Below are 19,089 nucleotides of genomic sequence, written 5' to 3' on the forward strand. Positions count from 1 at the left end.
CATCTTTACTTTTCTAAAGACAAAACAGAAATAAAAACCTTAAGGAAATTCCCATAGAATAAAGCTACAAATTTTGTTTAGTGTTCACACATATCCCATCGTTTCAGGTTCCATTTGCCAATGGGTGTGTGTTTCCGAGTGGATCCTCATCCTCATCCACATGGACTCGATTTTCACGTTGATTTCGCCCCGCTGCAAGCATGCGAGTGTTTTATAGCCAACGACCTGTGCTAATCCCATAAATCTAATTGGCCCCGGACCTCGCTCCACTCCTGGCCAGCTTTTGGGTTAGGCGGTCACACACACAGGCCGAAATGGCAAACAGCAAGCCAAACAAAAGAAAAAAAACAAAGGGGGACGGAGCAACATCCTCTGCCATGTCCATGTCCATGCCCCATGTCCATTTCCATGTCCAGTTCCCGTTCGAAATACGCTCCTCGCCCTGGTGGAAATTGCGCCTGCAGCTTTGACCATTAAATGTGACTGCAAACTTTTCTTTCGCAGGCAAAAACTTAGCGACATAAATTAGAACTTTAGCTGGAAGCTGCAGCTTCCCCACCTCCATTTATCCCCCCGTCAGGTGGCTGAGCTCCAATAAAGTGGCGCTCGCTGAATAAAAACAATTGCGAAATGCAATGTTGTGCCTGCAGCGGCAACAACTTTATTTTTAGATGCACTTAGTCCTGGCTGACTTGTCACCTGAATGGCAAAAAAAATTAAAAAGTGAGCAACAGCTATGCTGAAAAATGTTTCTCAGGGGAATTGACGCTGGAAATACTGGGTTATATTTATGGTAAAAGATAACATTTTACCATATTATTAGAATATTCTCTTCCAAGAGGTAATATTTTGTTGCTACAGATTTATTTTATGTTTTTAATCAGTTGGGATACAGTTTACTCTTTCCTTCTGTTGTTACTAGATCGAAGCTATAGTCACACTACCCCTTGTAAGCGTAGTCAGAAAGAAAAAGTTTAAATTGGCATAAAAACTTTTGAACTTTTGCGAAAAAGGAACCAAGCAGGGGTCCACAATGGGCGTAAGTTGGGTCAACGGGAGCCCATTAAATAGATTGATGACCAGGTCAACCGACTTGGGAACTATGTCAATTGAGACAGTAAACTGACGGAAAGAAGGTTACAAGTTGCAGCTCAGCAGGCGAGGAGCATAGAATCAACTAGTCACCAAATCAAATCAAACGATTTTATACGCAAAAATATCGATGGGGTTGTTGCCCCCATATTATCTGTGGCTTCCACGTAAGATCAAGAAGATACTGCTATATCGATTTCTATTTGCCACATTGCTCTGCTCATGGCTGGATTATCAGATGCTGACGATTTTCGTATCAGTCAATTTGTTTGAGTTGAGACGTCCATTGGATTCCCTAACTGAAATCCTGGGATGGACTCTGTTTTCGGTGTATTCCTCGGTACTATTGATTCTCATACGATTGAGCACGATGGGGTTTGGCTTGGTATTATGCCACATACATTATGTCACTCCCCGATGCTTCAGATACAATCTATTGAGGATATCTTATGAGTTCCCTATAAGGTTTTGGCTAATTTCATCGATACTTTCTACAACCATTGCTAGCAGCTGGCTTTATGCATCCTTTGTGGACTTGAACAATGGGAATTACTTGCTGGGAGGGTCCTGGTATTACCTCATGACGTTTGGCTGCTTTTGTGGGATTTCCTATTATCATAAGAGCCATGAGAGATCTCTGCGAAGATTCCCATTGCCCATCGTGCATTTGAATATGATGGAGTGTCTGCTTCAAATCTGGTGTCACCACTTTAAGAGTTCTGCTAAAGCGGCTTTCGTTCCAACTATATTATTTGCTCTGATCTATTGGCCAACCATGGGTTTACTAGATACTACTGAATTAGGCGGAGTAAGCACTGGATGTTTTGTTATTATAACGCAACCCCAAAGACTTTTCCAAGCTTGGTTGCTAGCCACCTTGATCCTGGCCAAATTGCATATAGTTCGGGAACTTTATGGCCTGATAATGCAGCGCCCACTATCACTGATTTGCGATTTAAGAGACCTGCACGAGTATATAGATATCAGTCTATTCAATCTGATATGGGAGCGCTTTCAATATTTTATCTGCATCATGCGAATGAAACCGATGCCCATTAATGCGCAGCGCTATAACCTTTCATTACCAATAGCCATGGCACTGGACACTGCGGAAATCTATGGCTTTCAATTGTTGGCAGCCCGTGATTTTTATGCCGCCATGTCGGGCAGCTTGTGCAATAAACTATTTGAAAAACAATTTGGCCAAAGAAATCGATATTGGAATGAGGTACGCGACGTTATAATGGGAATGCTAGATCGATTTCTGGCCAGGATGGAGTCCTGTTTGGAGCCAGCTCCGCGCATTAAGGTCAGCCATTTGCTGAAGAACAAGAACCCCAAGAAGCCAGGAATTCGTTCGTTGGTGAAACCAACTCCTCCGCCACGACGTCTTTGTGCTACATGTCGATGTTTTCCAAGTTGTCAGCCACCGCAGAAAACTTGGTGTTTCTGTAACCTGAGGATATACCTCTATGATAGGATCCAGAGCTGCCGGAATGCTTTATGGGATATATTGCCAGTTGTTCCGCAGTACTATAGCTTTCTGTACGAACTAGATCCTCTGGCCAATCTCAATCATGAGCTGCGGTGTGGAGAACCTCTAGTTTGGATCCTTCAAGGACTTGTCACCATGTGCGTAAGATACTTGAAGGAAGACAAATTCTACTACATTCAGAACGATCTGGAACGCATTGTGGTGTATTTATTGAAGGTGGAGGAAAAGCTGATCGCGGCTAAGGAAATGCAGGTGCGGGGAAAACTATGCTCCAGCCATGATCATTTTATGATGGCCATAAACCGCTGTATATACAAAATTCTGTTTACCTTTGGCCCGCATTTGGACCTCATTATCGATGACTATAAGTTAAGAGATACGTTTAGAAGGAGAATGGAGTTGCTACCCTGAGTTTGTTTACTTTTTGCATTTTTAAATTGGTTTCTTTTGCTTATTTTATTGAATAAAGTTGAAATGCTCAAAAATATTGTTCTGACAATAACGGGGAAAATCCACTTTAAATTCTCTCCACTCAGGCAATCATCTCTACATTAATTCTTTTTTGTCGCACTTGCCACGCACTTTCCACTTTTCCTCGCCCTCTCCGCTCCTCTTTCCACTCTTCTCTCTGCTCTTTTCCTATTCAATTCTTATCAATAAAACGCTGCTGCTGTGTGCATTGTTTGCTGGCTAAGTGGCCAAACACGCACACATACACGCACAGCTGGCAGGGAAAGGAACAAAGGAGGAGCTAAAAGAGAGCGATGAACAATTGAGTTTTCTACTTGTGCCGCTTCTTCCGTCTCCACTTCTGTTGCTTTGACTACTTTTTATTCGTTTGGATTCTCCTTATTGCACCTCCCACGCTGTGTTATCCCCATACTCCCCCACCCCTCTCCGCTTTTCGAATGCCTTTTCCCTTTGTGGTCGTCCGTATCATGTAAAACGCTTTGTGTGCAAAATGGGAAATTCGAAGAACAACAACAGCAAGTGAACTGCGAGCAAAATAGAGAAATGAAAAGATCTCAACAAGTTTGCCGTTAGGCGAGCTAAGCAGATTAACTGTTTGAGAGCATTTTGCGATTGCCATTTTGCAATGATTTAGCAGGGGTCAAAGACGAGGGGGCACTAAAGCGGCGAGGGAAAGGGACGGGGGCTCAAGAGCGGGCAGAGGCCAAAAAGCATAATTGCCCAGTTGCACTCAAATGGATCTCCATTGAAAACCCCCACTCACCAATTAAGGGTTAAAGAGCAACAGACTCCAGAAGAAGCGACCATAAATCTGTACAGTGATGAACGGCTAAGATAAAGGTCACAATCAGATATCATTTGCGGACTCAAATGTTTTTGGAAAAAATGTTAGTACGTTAAAACATACATAATTTTAAGTGTTTAAATGAGCTCCCATCCTGAGAATCAAATCGAGTTCTGACAAAGAAACGCATTCAGGAATGAAATGTCTCTGATCTTAAAATACACCTTCTGTTACACTTATGCAGAAATTTAGTTTCCTGTTTTTTGGTTACATTTAGGCGATAGTCACTGTACTGAAAAAATTTAAGGGACAGACAAACTATTTGCGGTCTTTATCAGCGGCTGGCCACAAAAAGTAAAAGGAGAAAAAAAAGGAGAGAAAACTAAGGGAAAAAGAAAGGAAGTAGCAGAGACAGAAAACAGACGGCAGCAATGTTAATTGAAGGGGTTTTTATTTTTGGAGTGAGGGCGAAACTTTACTGCAACAGATAAGCTACAAATATAAGAAAAAAAAATAAAAACAAATTTTGTGGCTTAAACTTCAAAGCACATGGAGCGATCCAGAGTAGGAGGGAAAAGGAGGGGTTAATAAACAAGCCACCAAAAGGTAAATAAATAAGCACAAAATGCCGAAAATAGCGCACAAGGGATAAACCAGATAGAGAGAGCGAGAGGGAGAGAGAGAAGGAGCAGCTGCTGCGCCGACGCCTGCTGCTCTTCAGCTTCTTCTTTTCCGTCTCCCTTCCCCTCCCCCATTCAATCATCATCCCATGACTCTCCACAAATTGGAGGCAATTACAATAGCAGCAACAACAAATGCTCTTTGACTTTTTACAGCAGCCGGAGCAACGAATAACTAAATACGGTAGACACTCGATATAGTGAAACAAATACATTGCAAATACAAAGTTTATGATTTATTAGAACTAAGTTATCTAAAAGCAACTCCGACCTTACTCCAATTGGAAACTTCGTCGCTGCCAAAAACGAATTTAAATGTATGGATAGTATGAATCGCAGTACAACAAACAACAAGACTCTAAAATCATTTAGTTAAACATCATACTTTTTCATTAATTTTTTCATCCGAGTATTCACTGTAAACATTATCAGCCACAGAAGCATAGATAGAAATGCAGCGGGAGAGCAAATCTCGCACTCTTTTTTTTTAGTTTTTGTGTTTACTTATTTGCGTTCATTGGCTTCTCTTCCTAACGGCACTTCGTGCCAAGGAGGTGCGAATGAAAAGGAGCTATAATCCGGTTTTATATCGCACTTACCTTTTTAATTAGAATAAATCAAAACTTTGCTGCGGATTCCGATTCTCTTTATTGGCTATCACAAGCAAAGCGGACTTTACAGTTACGCCTGCCACTGTAGTTAACGTTGTTGTTTTTAATGCACGGTCTGCGGGCCAAATAAAAACAACAAATACTAAATTTTTGCTTTTTACTTTGCGCTGAACTTCGGCGCTAATTGGAAAAAGAGATGCGGGAAAGAGAGTGGAATGAAAACTATAATTAAACGCCAGCAAAAAAGGTCTTAAATATCCTGCGGGCACAGCAACAACAACAGAGAGAAATAAAGTAGGAAAACCGAGAGACAGAAGTTAACAAAAAGTAACAGAAAGCTGCGGAGGAGAGGCGTTGGTCTGCGAGGGGAAAAGGGATAGAAAAAGGCTCTTCCGGGAAAAAGAGAAAAGTTGGGAAGAGAAAAGCTGCGCAGGATATTTTAGCCGCATATGAAATATATTAATTTTGTTTCAAATGTTTACTGCGGGCTTCATATGTTTTTTTCTTGCATTATTGGCCACTCCGCTTTGTCACTTTACTTCGGTTTTAATTTTTCCACTTCTTCATTCGCCCAGTGAGTGTGTGTGTGCGAGGGAGATGGAGCGAGAGAGCGTGTTTGTGTTTCCACTGCAACTCCATTCTTCTTTCTCTTTTTTCACACACACACAAGGCACACACACACACTCGCACATGGGGGAGTTGGTAACTTACGCGTCGCAGTTTTATTAATTTTTTTCAATTAGCAATCGCCCTTTATGCTGCAACTCCAAAACACTACAAAATCTCGGTGTACTTGAGCACTATTGTTTGTCGATAAGAAGCCGCCGAAAAACGCCGACCGAGGAGGAAAATCACCCGCGCTGGAAAATCGCGTCCGAGTCGTTCAACGGTGTATTTTAGAGTGAGAAGGAAAATCGTGGGAAACTGCGGTGGATTTTAGAGCGAGATAGTGTATGCTCTGAGAGAGAGGGAATACACTCTCTGGCGATGGGGAAGGTTCGATTTCAGCACTGCTTCCTATCGATTAATCGATTTTAGCGATATATCCAGGACTGCAACCAAATAGTTCCTTTTTTCCCCGTATTGGCGCTTAAGTTACATTCTTTAAAATAATTATGAATCTTTTATAATTTAATAGATTGTTAAAATCTTAAAGTTTATTCATCACTTTCGATGATTAATAATGTTTTTCATGACACCGCTATTATCCGCTAAAGTTGCTGCAGCGATATTTTAAAAAAATTTACTTGACATTTCATTCGAATATGAGATTGAATTATATATTATCTAGGTCGTTTCTGTTCAAAATTTCAGTAAAATATTCAAAAATTTTTTATTAGCACATTAGACATTTTGTTAATTGTTTATACACTAAGGACAATATTATCACTTTGTATGAAAAGGATAATCATATATTACACGTAAACTTATCAAATATATTTATTAAATAATTAATTTATAATATTTGTTTGGTATTTTTTGTACATTTATATGAATGTATCTAGTATTAAAGGTATATTTATCGGAGCCGCGCGGTATACGTTTTTTTTAAAAGTCCGCGGTCACACTGGCCACCAGCAGCGGTTTTCTTTGCGCGTATTTATCTCAACCTTTCCGAATTTGGCATTATATTGGAAATAAAGTGCCAAAAGTCGGACCGGCGCCAAAGTTAAACATCTTTGGAGCCCGCGCGTTCTTCCGATCGACGAAGAACTGGAAAACCCCGACTTCAAGGAGTTTTAAGACCGCCAACAGCACCGCAAAATGCAGTCTCACAGCAAAAAGCGCGTTTGTTACTACTACGACAGTAAGTTTTGTGCTCTTATGTTAAGTAAAATACCTTCTAGCCGGGCGATTTGTGATTACAAAGTGTCAGCTATGACTACCACGCCGACTTTGTGTTTTTTTCGCATCCGCTTAGCGTCAGATGATAGCATTTTTGCAAATTTCAAGTTTTACGGCGACTGTACGAGCGCGTTCCGGTTAACAGCGCACTTTTCCCATACGACCGCAGTGCGCTTGTATGCGTGTGCTTGTATGTACCTGATGTCTCTCTTCCTCTTCTTTGTGTTGTTGCTGCCTTTTCGTTCGGGGCGAAAGTGCGACCGCTGCGGTCGTTCGGGAAAAGTGATGCTCTCCAGCAGACGCCTCGCCGACTGTGGCCGTAAAATGTGTATTTCGCATAGCGTGGCATATAATTACAATTCCAAGGTACTCATAATCGCGATTTTTGATCCCCAGGTGACATTGGCAACTACTACTATGGCCAGGGTCATCCCATGAAGCCGCACCGCATACGCATGACCCACAACCTGCTGCTCAACTATGGGCTGTATCGTAAAATGGAAATATACGTGAGTTACTTTATTAATAAAAAATAAAACTACTTAGTACAAATTTTGAAAAAATCGAAATACAATTAAATACGATTTTCTATATATAAATAAATACGATTTTCTGTATTCCAGCGTCCCCATAAAGCCACTGCCGATGAGATGACCAAGTTCCACTCGGACGAGTACGTCCGGTTCCTGCGTTCCATTCGGCCGGACAACATGTCCGAGTACAACAAGCAGATGCAGCGTTTCAATGTGGGCGAGGATTGTCCCGTCTTTGATGGACTCTACGAGTTTTGCCAACTCTCCGCCGGCGGATCCGTAGCCGCGGCCGTAAAACTGAATAAGCAAGCCTCGGAGATCTGCATCAATTGGGGCGGTGGACTGCATCATGCCAAGAAATCGGAGGCATCCGGCTTCTGCTACGTCAACGATATTGTGCTGGGTATTTTGGAGCTGCTGAAATACCACCAGCGTGTTCTGTACATAGATATAGACGTTCATCACGGCGATGGTGTGGAGGAGGCGTTCTATACCACCGATCGTGTGATGACGGTGAGCTTCCACAAGTACGGAGAGTATTTCCCGGGCACCGGCGATCTGCGAGACATTGGCGCCGGCAAGGGCAAGTACTATGCGGTGAATATACCCCTGCGTGATGGCATGGACGATGATGCGTACGAGAGCATCTTTGTGCCCATTATCAGCAAGGTGATGGAGACATTCCAGCCGGCAGCCGTGGTGCTGCAGTGTGGCGCCGACTCGCTGACTGGCGATCGGTTAGGTTGCTTCAATCTCACCGTCAAGGGACACGGCAAGTGCGTGGAGTTTGTGAAGAAGTATAACCTGCCCTTCCTGATGGTCGGCGGTGGTGGTTATACCATTCGTAACGTATCCCGTTGCTGGACCTATGAGACCTCCGTGGCCCTGGCCGTGGATATAGCCAACGAACTGCCCTACAACGATTACTTCGAGTACTTTGGTCCCGATTTCAAGCTGCACATTAGCCCCAGCAACATGACGAATCAGAATACCTCGGAGTACCTGGAGAAGATCAAGAATCGTCTGTTCGAGAACCTGCGCATGCTGCCACACGCTCCGGGCGTTCAAATCCAGGCGATACCCGAGGACGCCATCAATGATGAGTCCGACGACGAGGACAAGGTCGACAAGGACGATCGCCTGCCGCAGAGCGACAAGGACAAGCGCATTGTGCCCGAGAATGAGTACTCCGATTCGGAGGATGAGGGCGAGGGCGGTCGCAGGGATAACCGCACGTACAAGGGTCAGCGGAAGCGACCGCGTCTGGACAAGGACACCAACAGCAACAAGGCATCCTCAGAGACGTCCAGCGAGATCAAGGACGAAAAGGAAAAGGGTGAGTGATTTTAAATCACTAAAGTTTTATTAAAACCATACTTACTAGATCGTTATGTCGTTTTCAGGCGATGGCGCTGATGGCGAGGAGTCGACGGCGTCCAATACGAATAGCAACAACAACAGTAACAACAAGAGCGATAACGACGCCGGAGCGACAGCTAATGCCGGATCCGGATCGGGTTCAGGTTCCGGTGCCGGGGCCAAGGGCGCCAAGGAGAACAACATTTGACGTGGCGGCCGCAATTGGTTATAGAAGCCAATTAAGCGACCGCCGAAGTACAAGCCGCCGGATTTCACCTAGCGTCATCTTATCCTCGCGCCCACCACCCAACACGCCCCCTAGCCATGGCCAGGGCTTTTTATAACCGCCCCCTTCACAACGCTCCCCCCTGCGATCGTCACCTTTTTGAAGTGGGGATAATCCCCAGGGGGATAAATCAGTAAATCAGTGGGCGGAACTTAAACTCATCGTAGGCTTAACTACAATTTAATATTAAGTCAATCTGTGCAGATCGCATGTGTATAAGCTAAGCAAAAAAAGTAAATGCATTCATACAGGCGATCCAATGTGGCGAATCACGCAGAAGCTAATTTAATCAAATAAAAATATTTATAAATACGAAAGGGCTTGAGTTTTAATTGGGCAGCTAATAATTCATTCCTTTAGAACTATTGTTTTAATTATTCTTGTACTATTTAGTAAATAGTAAATAATTTTAAAGACATATTTAAATGACAAAAATACTTACCTTTTTACATTTCGGTTTCTTTCGTTACTAAAAAAACAAAATAATTATTTGTAACAATTTATTTGTATTTTAAGTAGGACCAGCTAACAATTTCGTAAGTTTCTAACTTGAAGTTCCTAAGTTGAGGACGTTGTGGCATTGGGTAAAAGGATCCACTGGGCGGTTTTCCCGCCCACCAGTTGACAGTTTGTGACTAGTCTGCGAGGTTTTCCACGGGGTGGCGTGGGCGGAATGCTGGAAACTGGCTGCGGTGCTAATCCAGCGATAATATCGAGTCGATGCTGGTGCGATTACTGCGCGGCTGCAGTCGCGGTCCACCCAAGTAACTAATTGGATTCGCGAACTGGCGCTGCAGCAGTGAGTTTTCCAGGAAAAGTGGTGGTGGTGCTGGTGGGTGTGTCGCTTTCGAGTGATGCTGTCGCTTTGGCACCAATGGGGGTTTCCCACTCGGCGCCTCCGGATTTGGTGGCGCCCGTTTCGTGGGCAGGGTGGACCCATTGGCATTTGTGGCTACATCAAAGGAGTGCTGCTGCTGCTGCTGCTGCTTTGGAGCCTCTGTGTCATCGGGCGCTTTGTGGCGGGATTTGTGTTCCTGTGGCTGCCGCTGCTGCGCTTTCTGGGGGAGATTGGGCATGAAAATGGCATCAGGACGTTGGATGGGTTGCAGGATTCGGGTTGGCGTGTGTCGGGAAAAAAGCGAAGGGGGCGGTGGGCGGCGGGTAGGAAGTCAGGAATTTAGATCAAATATTTTTCAGGGTTTAATTCTATTTGGCTTTAGTCAAAGTGACGTTCAATGGACATGGACATGGTGGTGGTGAGAGGTTCATGTTTGCGTGTGTCCAGAGAAGAGATAAAGTTTTATAATTATTTAAAGGCTTTGAAAGATAGATAGAAGAAGATAGCGAGGGGGGCATGAGACGGTTATTCAAGCTGCATTTTCTACGGGCAAAAGTTTATTCAGAGATTTTGGCACCTGCCGTGATTATGTTGTTAATAAATGCACTGAACTGACATGAAGGTGTACACCTTAAAATTTAAGTGACTTTATGAAAGAAACCTCTTTTTATTTTATTGACTTGATATGCAAAAAGACAAAGCATACGTTTATAAACATTTAACTAGTTTAAATAGTCAGATTAAAGCTAGATTAATGTGACAGTTTATTTAAATAGCATATTTCTATAGTAAAATCAATAATCAAGCTGCGTGTTCAAGCCACTAGAAATCTATTATGCAAAACATTAATGTATATATTTTTCTCTAAGTGCACGCCTTGTGTGTGCATCAAGTGTATTCTGGCTGGCGAGCTCCGTCCAAAATCCATTTTGCTGCCCCATAAGCCCGCCCCAAGGCTCCGGCCAACAAAAGGCGCCACGTCAGGAGTCCGGATAGTGTCTTGGTTACACGAAACCCGCCAGTCACTTCACGGGACTTTGCATGGCAGCTCCACAACTCATGTTCCCGATTCCGCCCCCCTATATTGCGCCGGATCTAGGGGCGTGGCAGCGTCAGCATCAGCCGAAAATCAACTACAAGAAAGGCGGCCAACGCGTTTCAGTCAAGTGCGAATGTTTTGGCCCGGCGACAGCGATGCATTTGCATGCTCCCAATGGAGGAAGTTGGCCAAAAGCTAGCAGATAGGCCTGCGAAATATCCTAACCGAAAAATAATAAGTAATTTTAATAGAACTAACTAAAATACAACCTAAGCAAACTGTAATCAAACTACTACTATCAAACTAGTATTTAAATGAAAAAAAAAAATTATGCAAAACTAATGGTGTTAGGTGACACTAAGTAGATTGCAGACCTGCTCAACTCTCTACGAAAAAAGTACATTATACGATGAAGCATTAAAAATTTTATTTTTTCCCTGCCACTTGCGCTTTTCATACTTTTCCATTTCGCATTTCCATGGGACGCATTTCAGTTGCATTTTCCAGCACTTTTATTGTTCTTGGCCGAAGGTTACTGGAGGCACTGGAGCAGTGGCAGCGTTGGAAACAATAAGCAAAACTTGCACTTTCATCCAGCACAACACTGACACTGACACACTTCCTTAGCCCCTGGACCTGCCACGCCCCCTTTGGGGTGGGGGCGGAGGAGGGATCCTTTGGCAGCCATATTAACATTGTTGTTTCCCCACATTTTTCATTGCATACGTCGCGGCGCATGCTTTTCGAATATGTTTGTATTACGTACTTTGCCAAGTCATCACACAAAGGTGGAAAATTCCAATTTATGACCTGCCGCACGCGGAAAAATGTGTCTTTTTTTGGGAAATATTTAAAGAAAAATTTGTATTATTATTAAACAGTATTTAGACTATTTACATACTATTTAAAACATACTAAACATCATGAGAATAAAAATTGTTATTCTTGAAATATGTGATAAATATTATTAATGCTTATAATAATATGTAGTTAATATTTTTTTTCTTTAAGTATTAACTGCGTCTATGGTGCACATAAATATATGCACATTTATCCATACAATCACATCGCATTTTGGAAGGGTGGCAGTGGAAATATATTTATTACACATGTTGAACAATGTAAGCACAAGTTTTGCCGGTCATTTGGTCGATGGTCAACAAGCAAATGCCTTGTTAACCATTATGGGCCATGTTTTAATGTGGCAACACACAAGCACCAACAACAAAAACAACAACAACAACAAGAACGAAAAACGACAATAACTTTTCGCATTAAATGAATGCCAAGTGGCATTGAGACACTGGGGCAGTGAGACGAAAAGAGATGGAAAGTTCGGGGAAAATATAGGGAAAAGCGAACAGCCGAAACAAAGGAAAGAAAAAGTTTGTTTTTTTTCCAACTTTTCAACGCGGAAATTAATAACAAATTGCTTTAAGCCACCATGACGATTACGTTCAGCCAGTGATTTCAGTGGTGGCATTATAGCTACTTTATAAGCAGTTTTAAAGTTTATACTATATTAATTAGAGTTATAAATGAACAAATTGGATATTAAATATTTGGTTTAAAAATTAAAGAAAATGTTAGCCTATTTATAGATTTTTTGTTTCTTCAGTCTTGAATTCCATATATTATTTATGTTATTATTGTATTGTGTTTTAGCTTTTTATTAATGAAGAATACCATCTCTAGTCACTCAATTGGTGGAAAAAAGTATCCAAACATGGGTATATCCTTGCGTATGTCCTGATTTTTTCGTGACCACGCCTTGAGCTCAGCATGGCGGCAGAAAAAAGTTTTTCCAGCACAATAAACACTTCATTGCGCACTTGAGTTAATTTGTCAAGAAAGCGCGGCGCATATGTTGAAATTATTGTAAAAGTTTCGAGTGGCAGCGAAAGATGATGTTGCTCCTGATGGCTTCTCATTAGGCACTGTGAACTGCGAAGTGGAAATTTTTTTCCATTTACCAAATGTTCCGCTGCTGGACCATGGCAATTGTTGTAGAACATGAATAATGCATGCTGTGAAAGTTTAATGAAAATGCACGAAAAATGAAACGCCGCAGATTCGCCACTGGAAACCAATGGAAACAAACAAACTGCTAGACACACAAAAAGTTGGCAAAAAAGTAATAATTAGAGCTAGCTGGCAAAATATAAGAAAATTAACGCCTTTTTCTATTTCTCTTTTCTGAAGTTAAAACTAGGCTTTCCTGAGTTCTACGAAAAATTTTAAATTATATTTTAATTCTATACATGGAAACTTTGAAAAGAAAACTTCGGTATTTACAAGCTAAACGTTAAATAAAATGGAACATTCCTTATCAAAGTATTCCTAGTCTTACATTGTAATTAATTTATTGTTCTGAATAGCTTATTCATATTTTTTAAATACTTGTTCAACACCTTTAAAGATGTACATTTAACCCGTCAAAGTTTAAGAAATATAAAAATGAGTTTAGTTTTGTGCAACTATTTGGCAGTGTCCATAAAATAAAATTGTGGCAAATTGCGAAAAATGCACAGCTGCGGAGCGGCGGCAACCCTTCGTACTCCTTTGGTGTCCTGCTTTGTTTTTCGCTTCGCTTTAGATGAGCTCCACTCTCGTCGCCATTGTCCTTCGTCCTTCGTCCTTGGTCCTCCCATCCTTTCTCCTAGCTCCTGGCTCCTGCTGCTGATGCTGCTGCTGCTGCTGTTCAATAAAGTGTAATTCGTGCGCCACTTTCATGTGCATTCATTTGTCGCACCACTCACAGACACAGCACTCACACTATCGTACTATCGCACCAACACCACTCCGTTGCACGCACACACACACACACACACATACACACACGCGCAAATACACGATGGCTCAACATTGTGCTTGGCGTACATGGCGTATGAGTGACATTTAATTAAAATTTATGTAGTCTAAAAAGGCAAGAATTTTTCTACACCCCCCTACCCTTGGCCTGTGCAAATTTATGCAACGCCCCCCATTTTGTTTGAGTTGTATTAAATGTTCGCAGTTTTGCCAACCGGGTTTTTTGGTAATCATGTGCAAATTTGTTTTTACACCCATTACAAGTGCAGGTCGACGCCGACACTTTGCTCTCTGACAATTACGACTGGGGAATACGTATACGTATACGTATACGTATACATAATCAAATATTTAAATGGAAAATTGCACTTTGGCCGGGGCAAAGATAAGATGTGAATGTGAGGGGCATTTGTCCCTTCCCTTTGGCTTTTACAAATGACTGAAGTTTAATTTAAGTTTTTAGTTTGGGTTAAACCATATCTTCTCGACCGGATCTCAGATATTCTTGATTGTAATGGGTGAGGTCGTTTACTTAAACTGGAAAGGACTATTTATGAATTTAAAGGATATTCAAAGTCACTTCTCTCTCATTGAAAATAATAGAGCATTGTTAAAAAGTTTCTTTTAGAAGTAAAATGTTTTCCCATTTCTCCCTTTACTTTCTAGTCAAGTTTTTGTAATTTTGTGTTGTTTTATTGTTCTTAATTTAGGTTTATAATATTTATGCATGTAAAAATCACTTTTGCTGTTCCTATACTAAATAACTTATCTTTATCTTAAGTGTATCTTTTCACTTCTTTTCCTTGGCCTGCTGCTTCTTTTTGCTCATCATCAGTTGATGGATGTGCATGCGTCGATAGTAGAGATGTCTTTGCAGATTCTTCTTGAAGAGCGTCTCCCTGGCCAGAATCTCCAGATCCTCGAAGCTGCACTGCCGTATATTCTGCTTGGTTCGAGCGATTAGTTCGCTGGTCAGGTGAATTTTGGTGGCTGAAACCCGAGAGATTTGGATTTTTCGCCTCCTCAACTCTTCGCGGTGCAAAAACATTGCATATGCGGCGGTGGGTGACTTTGGTGGTGATTCCATTGAGTTCTGGGAAGGATTCTCTTTGCAGTTATCCTTAACTTCCTTGTTTTGCTGACTGCGACGCATCTTGATCGTTTGGTTGCTTAACTTCGTTTGCTGGTTGCATCAGAGTGGCTGGCTTAATTTATATGCAATCTTTTTGCCTTTTTTTCTGACCTGCCCATTCATGAGACCCGTGGCCGCAGGTCAATCGGTTTTCCACACCAAAAACTGACCTGAATGCACTGCTTTTTTGCCGCTAATTTTTTTACAGCCAACGGGTGGTGGTGGATTAAAAAAATGTAATCCCATTCATTACCTAAAAAGTGTCGTAAAGTTCTCGGGAATAGCGAAAAAAAAATACACCTTCGTCGCACTCAGGGTCGCTAATCCGGATATATAACCGGATTAAGACAAACAAAAGTGTTTATGAGTCGAGAGACTCGCATGTCCTTTCTCGTCCTGGTTTTTGCGGTCTCATCGAATGCCATGCTGTACAGTTTACGTGTTGCTAATCCTTTGGCCGGCATGTCCTGGCAATTAGCGTCATAATGAAGCGACAGCTGAGATCCACGGCCTTTATTTCTGGAAAATTCACAGCGATGGGGATGAAAACCAGTGGCGACCAGGGGGCATTTTGAAGTGGAAGCTATGTGGAGGAGCTGGAGGACAGGCCAAATGACCAGCTGACCCAATTTGTAAACATCCAAACCAAATATTTGACTTTGATCGCCGGCCAGAACCGCAACTTCTTTATTATTCATCAGGCGAACAGTGGAGCGAAATTGCGTTTAATCGAACAAAATCGTTGTTGGGAATTGGTTGATTTTTTTAAATAATATTTATGATATACTCAAGCTGCTTTCATTACATTTGTAACGTTCTATATAAGAAATATACCATTTTAAGCGGTTTAGCAATTCAAAACACATTTCTTGAATATTTTTCATAATTTTCCTTTAAATCAGATTATTCCCCACATCTGCTATCCGATTTAGATAATGGAATCAGATTTATTCCACTGTGCCTGCGCAATGTTGCTTTTTCATAAATTTATGCTTCGGGCCAAAAGGGCGATATAAACTCATTACATTGACTTGCCTGCTGTTGATGTTGTTGCCACTTTTGATGGGGCAGCTTCAGCTTATTCCATCGCATTTTCCACAGAAAATATTTGGTGCTCATTTTTCGGGTTCCATCATAGCACCAAAAAAAATAAAAGGGTTTTCTGGCCATCCCAGACTCGTTTCTATGTGCGAAAATCACAACATTTTAATCTCATAATCTGAATTTATGTGCAGACTCAATTTCGTTATACTTAACGACATTTTATGCGGTTATTTTATGCAGTCAGGAGCCGAAACTGAAGGAGCTCCAGTCTAGCTACATAAGCTCCCCTTTTCCACACAAACACCCTTTGCGGTTCTGCACTCAGAAAAATAAGGGTTGGCATTTTGAAGAGTCATGTAATGTGTGGTCAATGTACTAGAATCTCGTTTTAGATTTAGTAATTACACTCCAGTAAGAAAATATTACTTCAACTTATTAGTACCTTTAGTATAGACTTTTTCCAAGTGATGCCCGATTTTCTCGCAGTGCACACTTTAAGTAGATCATATGAGGGAGCCGTTGTATGTGTGTGTCAGAGCGTCTATGAGTACTTGAGATTTTCTATGGTCGCACAAAACACATTAGTTAAAAGTACTGACCAACAAAGCCACTAACAAGCTGTTGGTAACCGTCCCCCATGAAATCTCCACCTCTCCACCCCCCGCCGTAACATACACTATTTTCCCCCAGTTTTCCCCCTGTTATTCCATCCACATATTGAAGTGCCATTATGTGAGCTTCACTTTTTCCATCTTTTCCGACTCCATGGCTCCTTGTTGTTGTATCAATCTCGACGAAGCCCTTCTTTTTTGTTGTCGCTGTCAGCACTTTTGCTGTGCGAAAGTTTTTTAATAAACGCATTTAAATGAATTGATGTATGGGCGAGTTATTCTGCGTAATTTCTCATCATTTAATATGAAAAGAAGTTAAAGTTGTGTTCTCATTTCCTGGCCGAGAAGAACTTTTATTACATTCGTATATCACACAGTACAGAATGGAATTTACAAAAAAAACCAAAACTATAAGTTGTGCACTTCTTAAAACATAATGGAGGCAACTTTGCCGTTGCAACAAAGGCAATTTTCTGCTTAACTCTAAAAGGTATCAATTTACATGTAAGCTTATGAGTTTGAAGTGGTTATTGCTAAGTGTGCGCTTTATTTTAACTACACAAAATTACATCGTTACTCCTAAGCAAATAAACATCTTAACAATTATAAAAAATTCCAAAGCGTGCCTTACTTTTATTTTATGTTTTTTAATGTCCTTTGCTTGGAACTGGGAACTCTTAGATGGAATGCAGCATATATCTCACTAGTGCTATTTTGGTTTTATGTAGAATGAAATCCTTTTGTCGTTGCCCAAATGTATTTAAGTGAAAGTCTTAAATTCTTTGCCAGCTTTGAATCAAGATGCGGCAACATTTGATGCAAAGAAGTTTTTGCCATTCTGTATTTTTTGAGGAATATTCAAGTCGATGGGCAGACAGTTTTCTTTATACACAGCAATCCAAGGACTTGGCTCTTTTCAATTTATGTTATTTGTTTTGCCTTTGTCTCTGTCGCACTTTTGACTCGCTTTTATTTATACAAATTGCTTTTGTTTTTCTGGCTCTGGCTCTCTCCTGCTGCCTTTGTGCCTTGTTGGTTTTGGCCCTGTTTTGTTTTCTTGCCATCAATTCGCCTAAATATTTATGCTTTTATACATATTTTCGGGATACATTTTTGCATTGCTGGACAGTTTTCCAGCTTCAATTCCTGGTGGTGGTGGCCCGTCTATTGACGCCATGGTATCCATTTTGTTTGCCGCCCGCTTTTCGACTTCCATTGCCGTTGCTGTTGCCGCTGCTGTTGGCCAAATCCACATCCGTTTCGGCCACGATTGGCGGCCCCCAAGAAACTTGTCGCCGCACTGTTGCCGGTCCAACTACAGAGGTTCCTCCGCCAGCTCCTCCGGCTCCACCACTTCCTCCTGGCTTTCGCCGCTTGGAACTCGACTGCTGCTGAGGTCCAACTCCTTTTTGAGACAGTTGTCGTTGCGGCGGCAGCTGCTTTTGCATTTCATGTTGCTGCTGTCAAAGTGCACAAATGTTTCGTATTGCTTTTTATTAAAAACTTTTTCGTCTCCCATCGCAAGTTGGTATTTTATTTTTTTTTTTGTTTTAACATTTCGCATGCAGCTCGTGGCTTAAAAGATACATTCCTCTTAAAGTGTACGCTGTGATTAGTTTTGTTCATTCCATTCGTTGTCATACATTCATGCTGGGTTTTTATTCGACTTTTATTTGTTAATTAACATGCGCCAAGAAAATTCGTAAAGCTCACTTGTTAGTTAGGCGATATTTGCATATTTGATGCTAGAGCAATCAATTGATATTCACTATTTTTCCATTTCCATTTTCAGACAATCAGAATTATGGACGCATTCAAGAGTGAAATTTGAGTCGCAGTCCCCCCCAAAAAAAGTTAAGTTCATTGTATTTTACCTCTATTGTTCGTTTTTAAAGTCATTGTTTAGTGCTTGAAAATCAGGGAGTAAAAGCATTCAAGGCTAAAGAATATGCTGCATACTGAGTGAATGCAATTTTAAGTGCAGCAAAATTACACTACAATTGACTGTTATGAAATTTCAAACATTTTGTTTTTCTTAGCTTTAAACAAATAGATGAGAAAAATAAATCAATTAAGAACGGTGACCATCTCTAATCACCGACTTTTTCCCATTTATTTATTAAACTGTGGTCTGCGTTTTAATTTACACATCGAGTTAGTTTGACTTTCTTGCCTTCATTAAGATTTATATGAAACTCGAGCAAACAAGACAAAATCTGTGTGATGGCCCCAACATGTGGGTGCTTTTTGGGCATGTGGAACACTTTGTTGCTTTTCTTTGCTTTTCCTGCTGCTGCTGGTGCTGCATTTTGTGGGGGCTTGGGGCTCGTTTTTGCATTCTAAGCTCGTAATGAGTTTCACCGCAGCATTGTGGTAGCTGGCAAAGTTAAGTGCGTGATGCGTTTGCGGCAGGCCAAAATGAACAGCGGGCGGGAAAACTGGAAAATCTGGAAAAGCG

The 19,089-nt window shown here is 41.5% G+C and overlaps 5 protein-coding genes across 15 annotated transcripts in view; 2 read left to right on the forward strand and 3 right to left on the reverse strand.

Annotated features, from left to right (window-relative positions):
- The window catches only part of LOC6532993 (tyrosine-protein kinase Src64B), a 32,647-nt gene extending 26,571 nt beyond the window's left edge, over window positions 1–6,076 (reverse strand). For 2 of the 4 annotated variants that reach the window (XM_002093692.4, XM_015194273.3), the window contains exons 1-2: window positions 5,845–6,076; window positions 5,122–5,248 (exon numbers count right to left, since the gene is read on the reverse strand). The gene's annotated coding sequence lies outside the window, so the exon portion shown is untranslated. Of the gene's footprint in view, window positions 1–5,121; window positions 5,314–5,844 lie in introns of all 4 variants that reach the window. The other 2 variants (XM_039373865.2, XM_015194274.3) reach the window with 2 other exon arrangements.
- On the forward strand, window positions 784–4,647 carry LOC6532995 (nucleoporin Ndc1). The gene has a single exon (XM_002093694.4). It carries the CDS (start codon window positions 1,223–1,225, stop codon window positions 2,996–2,998), a length of 1,776 nt encoding a protein of 591 aa, XP_002093730.1. The 5' UTR covers window positions 784–1,222; the 3' UTR covers window positions 2,999–4,647.
- Window positions 6,077–6,683: 607 nt separating the features above from the next.
- LOC6532996 (histone deacetylase HDAC1) lies at window positions 6,684–9,473 on the forward strand. The gene is made up of 4 exons (XM_002093695.3): window positions 6,684–6,940; window positions 7,375–7,487; window positions 7,602–8,847; window positions 8,915–9,473. Exons 1-4 carry the CDS (start codon window positions 6,898–6,900, stop codon window positions 9,076–9,078), a joined length of 1,566 nt encoding a protein of 521 aa, XP_002093731.1. The 5' UTR covers window positions 6,684–6,897; the 3' UTR covers window positions 9,079–9,473.
- Window positions 9,474–9,642: 169 nt separating this feature from the next.
- The window catches only part of LOC6533001 (contactin-associated protein-like 2), a 64,611-nt gene continuing 55,164 nt past the window's right edge, over window positions 9,643–19,089 (reverse strand). For 3 of the 8 annotated variants that reach the window (XM_039373863.2, XM_039373860.2, XM_015194277.2), the window contains exon 21: window positions 9,643–10,214. In XM_039373863.2, the coding sequence (XP_039229797.1) occupies window positions 9,852–10,214 (363 nt within the window). In that variant the 3' untranslated portion in view covers window positions 9,643–9,851. Of the gene's footprint in view, window positions 10,215–10,247; window positions 10,371–16,952; window positions 18,092–19,089 lie in introns of those variants that run through there. The other 5 variants (XM_039373862.1, XM_015194276.2, XM_039373861.1 and 2 more) reach the window with 3 other exon arrangements.
- Window positions 14,538–15,782, reverse strand: LOC6532998. The gene has a single exon (XM_039373876.1). The coding sequence runs from the start codon at window positions 14,995–14,997 to the stop codon at window positions 14,635–14,637; it is 363 nt and encodes a 120-aa protein (XP_039229810.1). The 5' UTR covers window positions 14,998–15,782; the 3' UTR covers window positions 14,538–14,634.

Source organism: Drosophila yakuba, chromosome 3L, assembly GCF_016746365.2.
Source record: "Drosophila yakuba strain Tai18E2 chromosome 3L, Prin_Dyak_Tai18E2_2.1, whole genome shotgun sequence".
NCBI classification, from domain to species: Eukaryota; Metazoa; Arthropoda; class Insecta; order Diptera; family Drosophilidae; genus Drosophila; species Drosophila yakuba.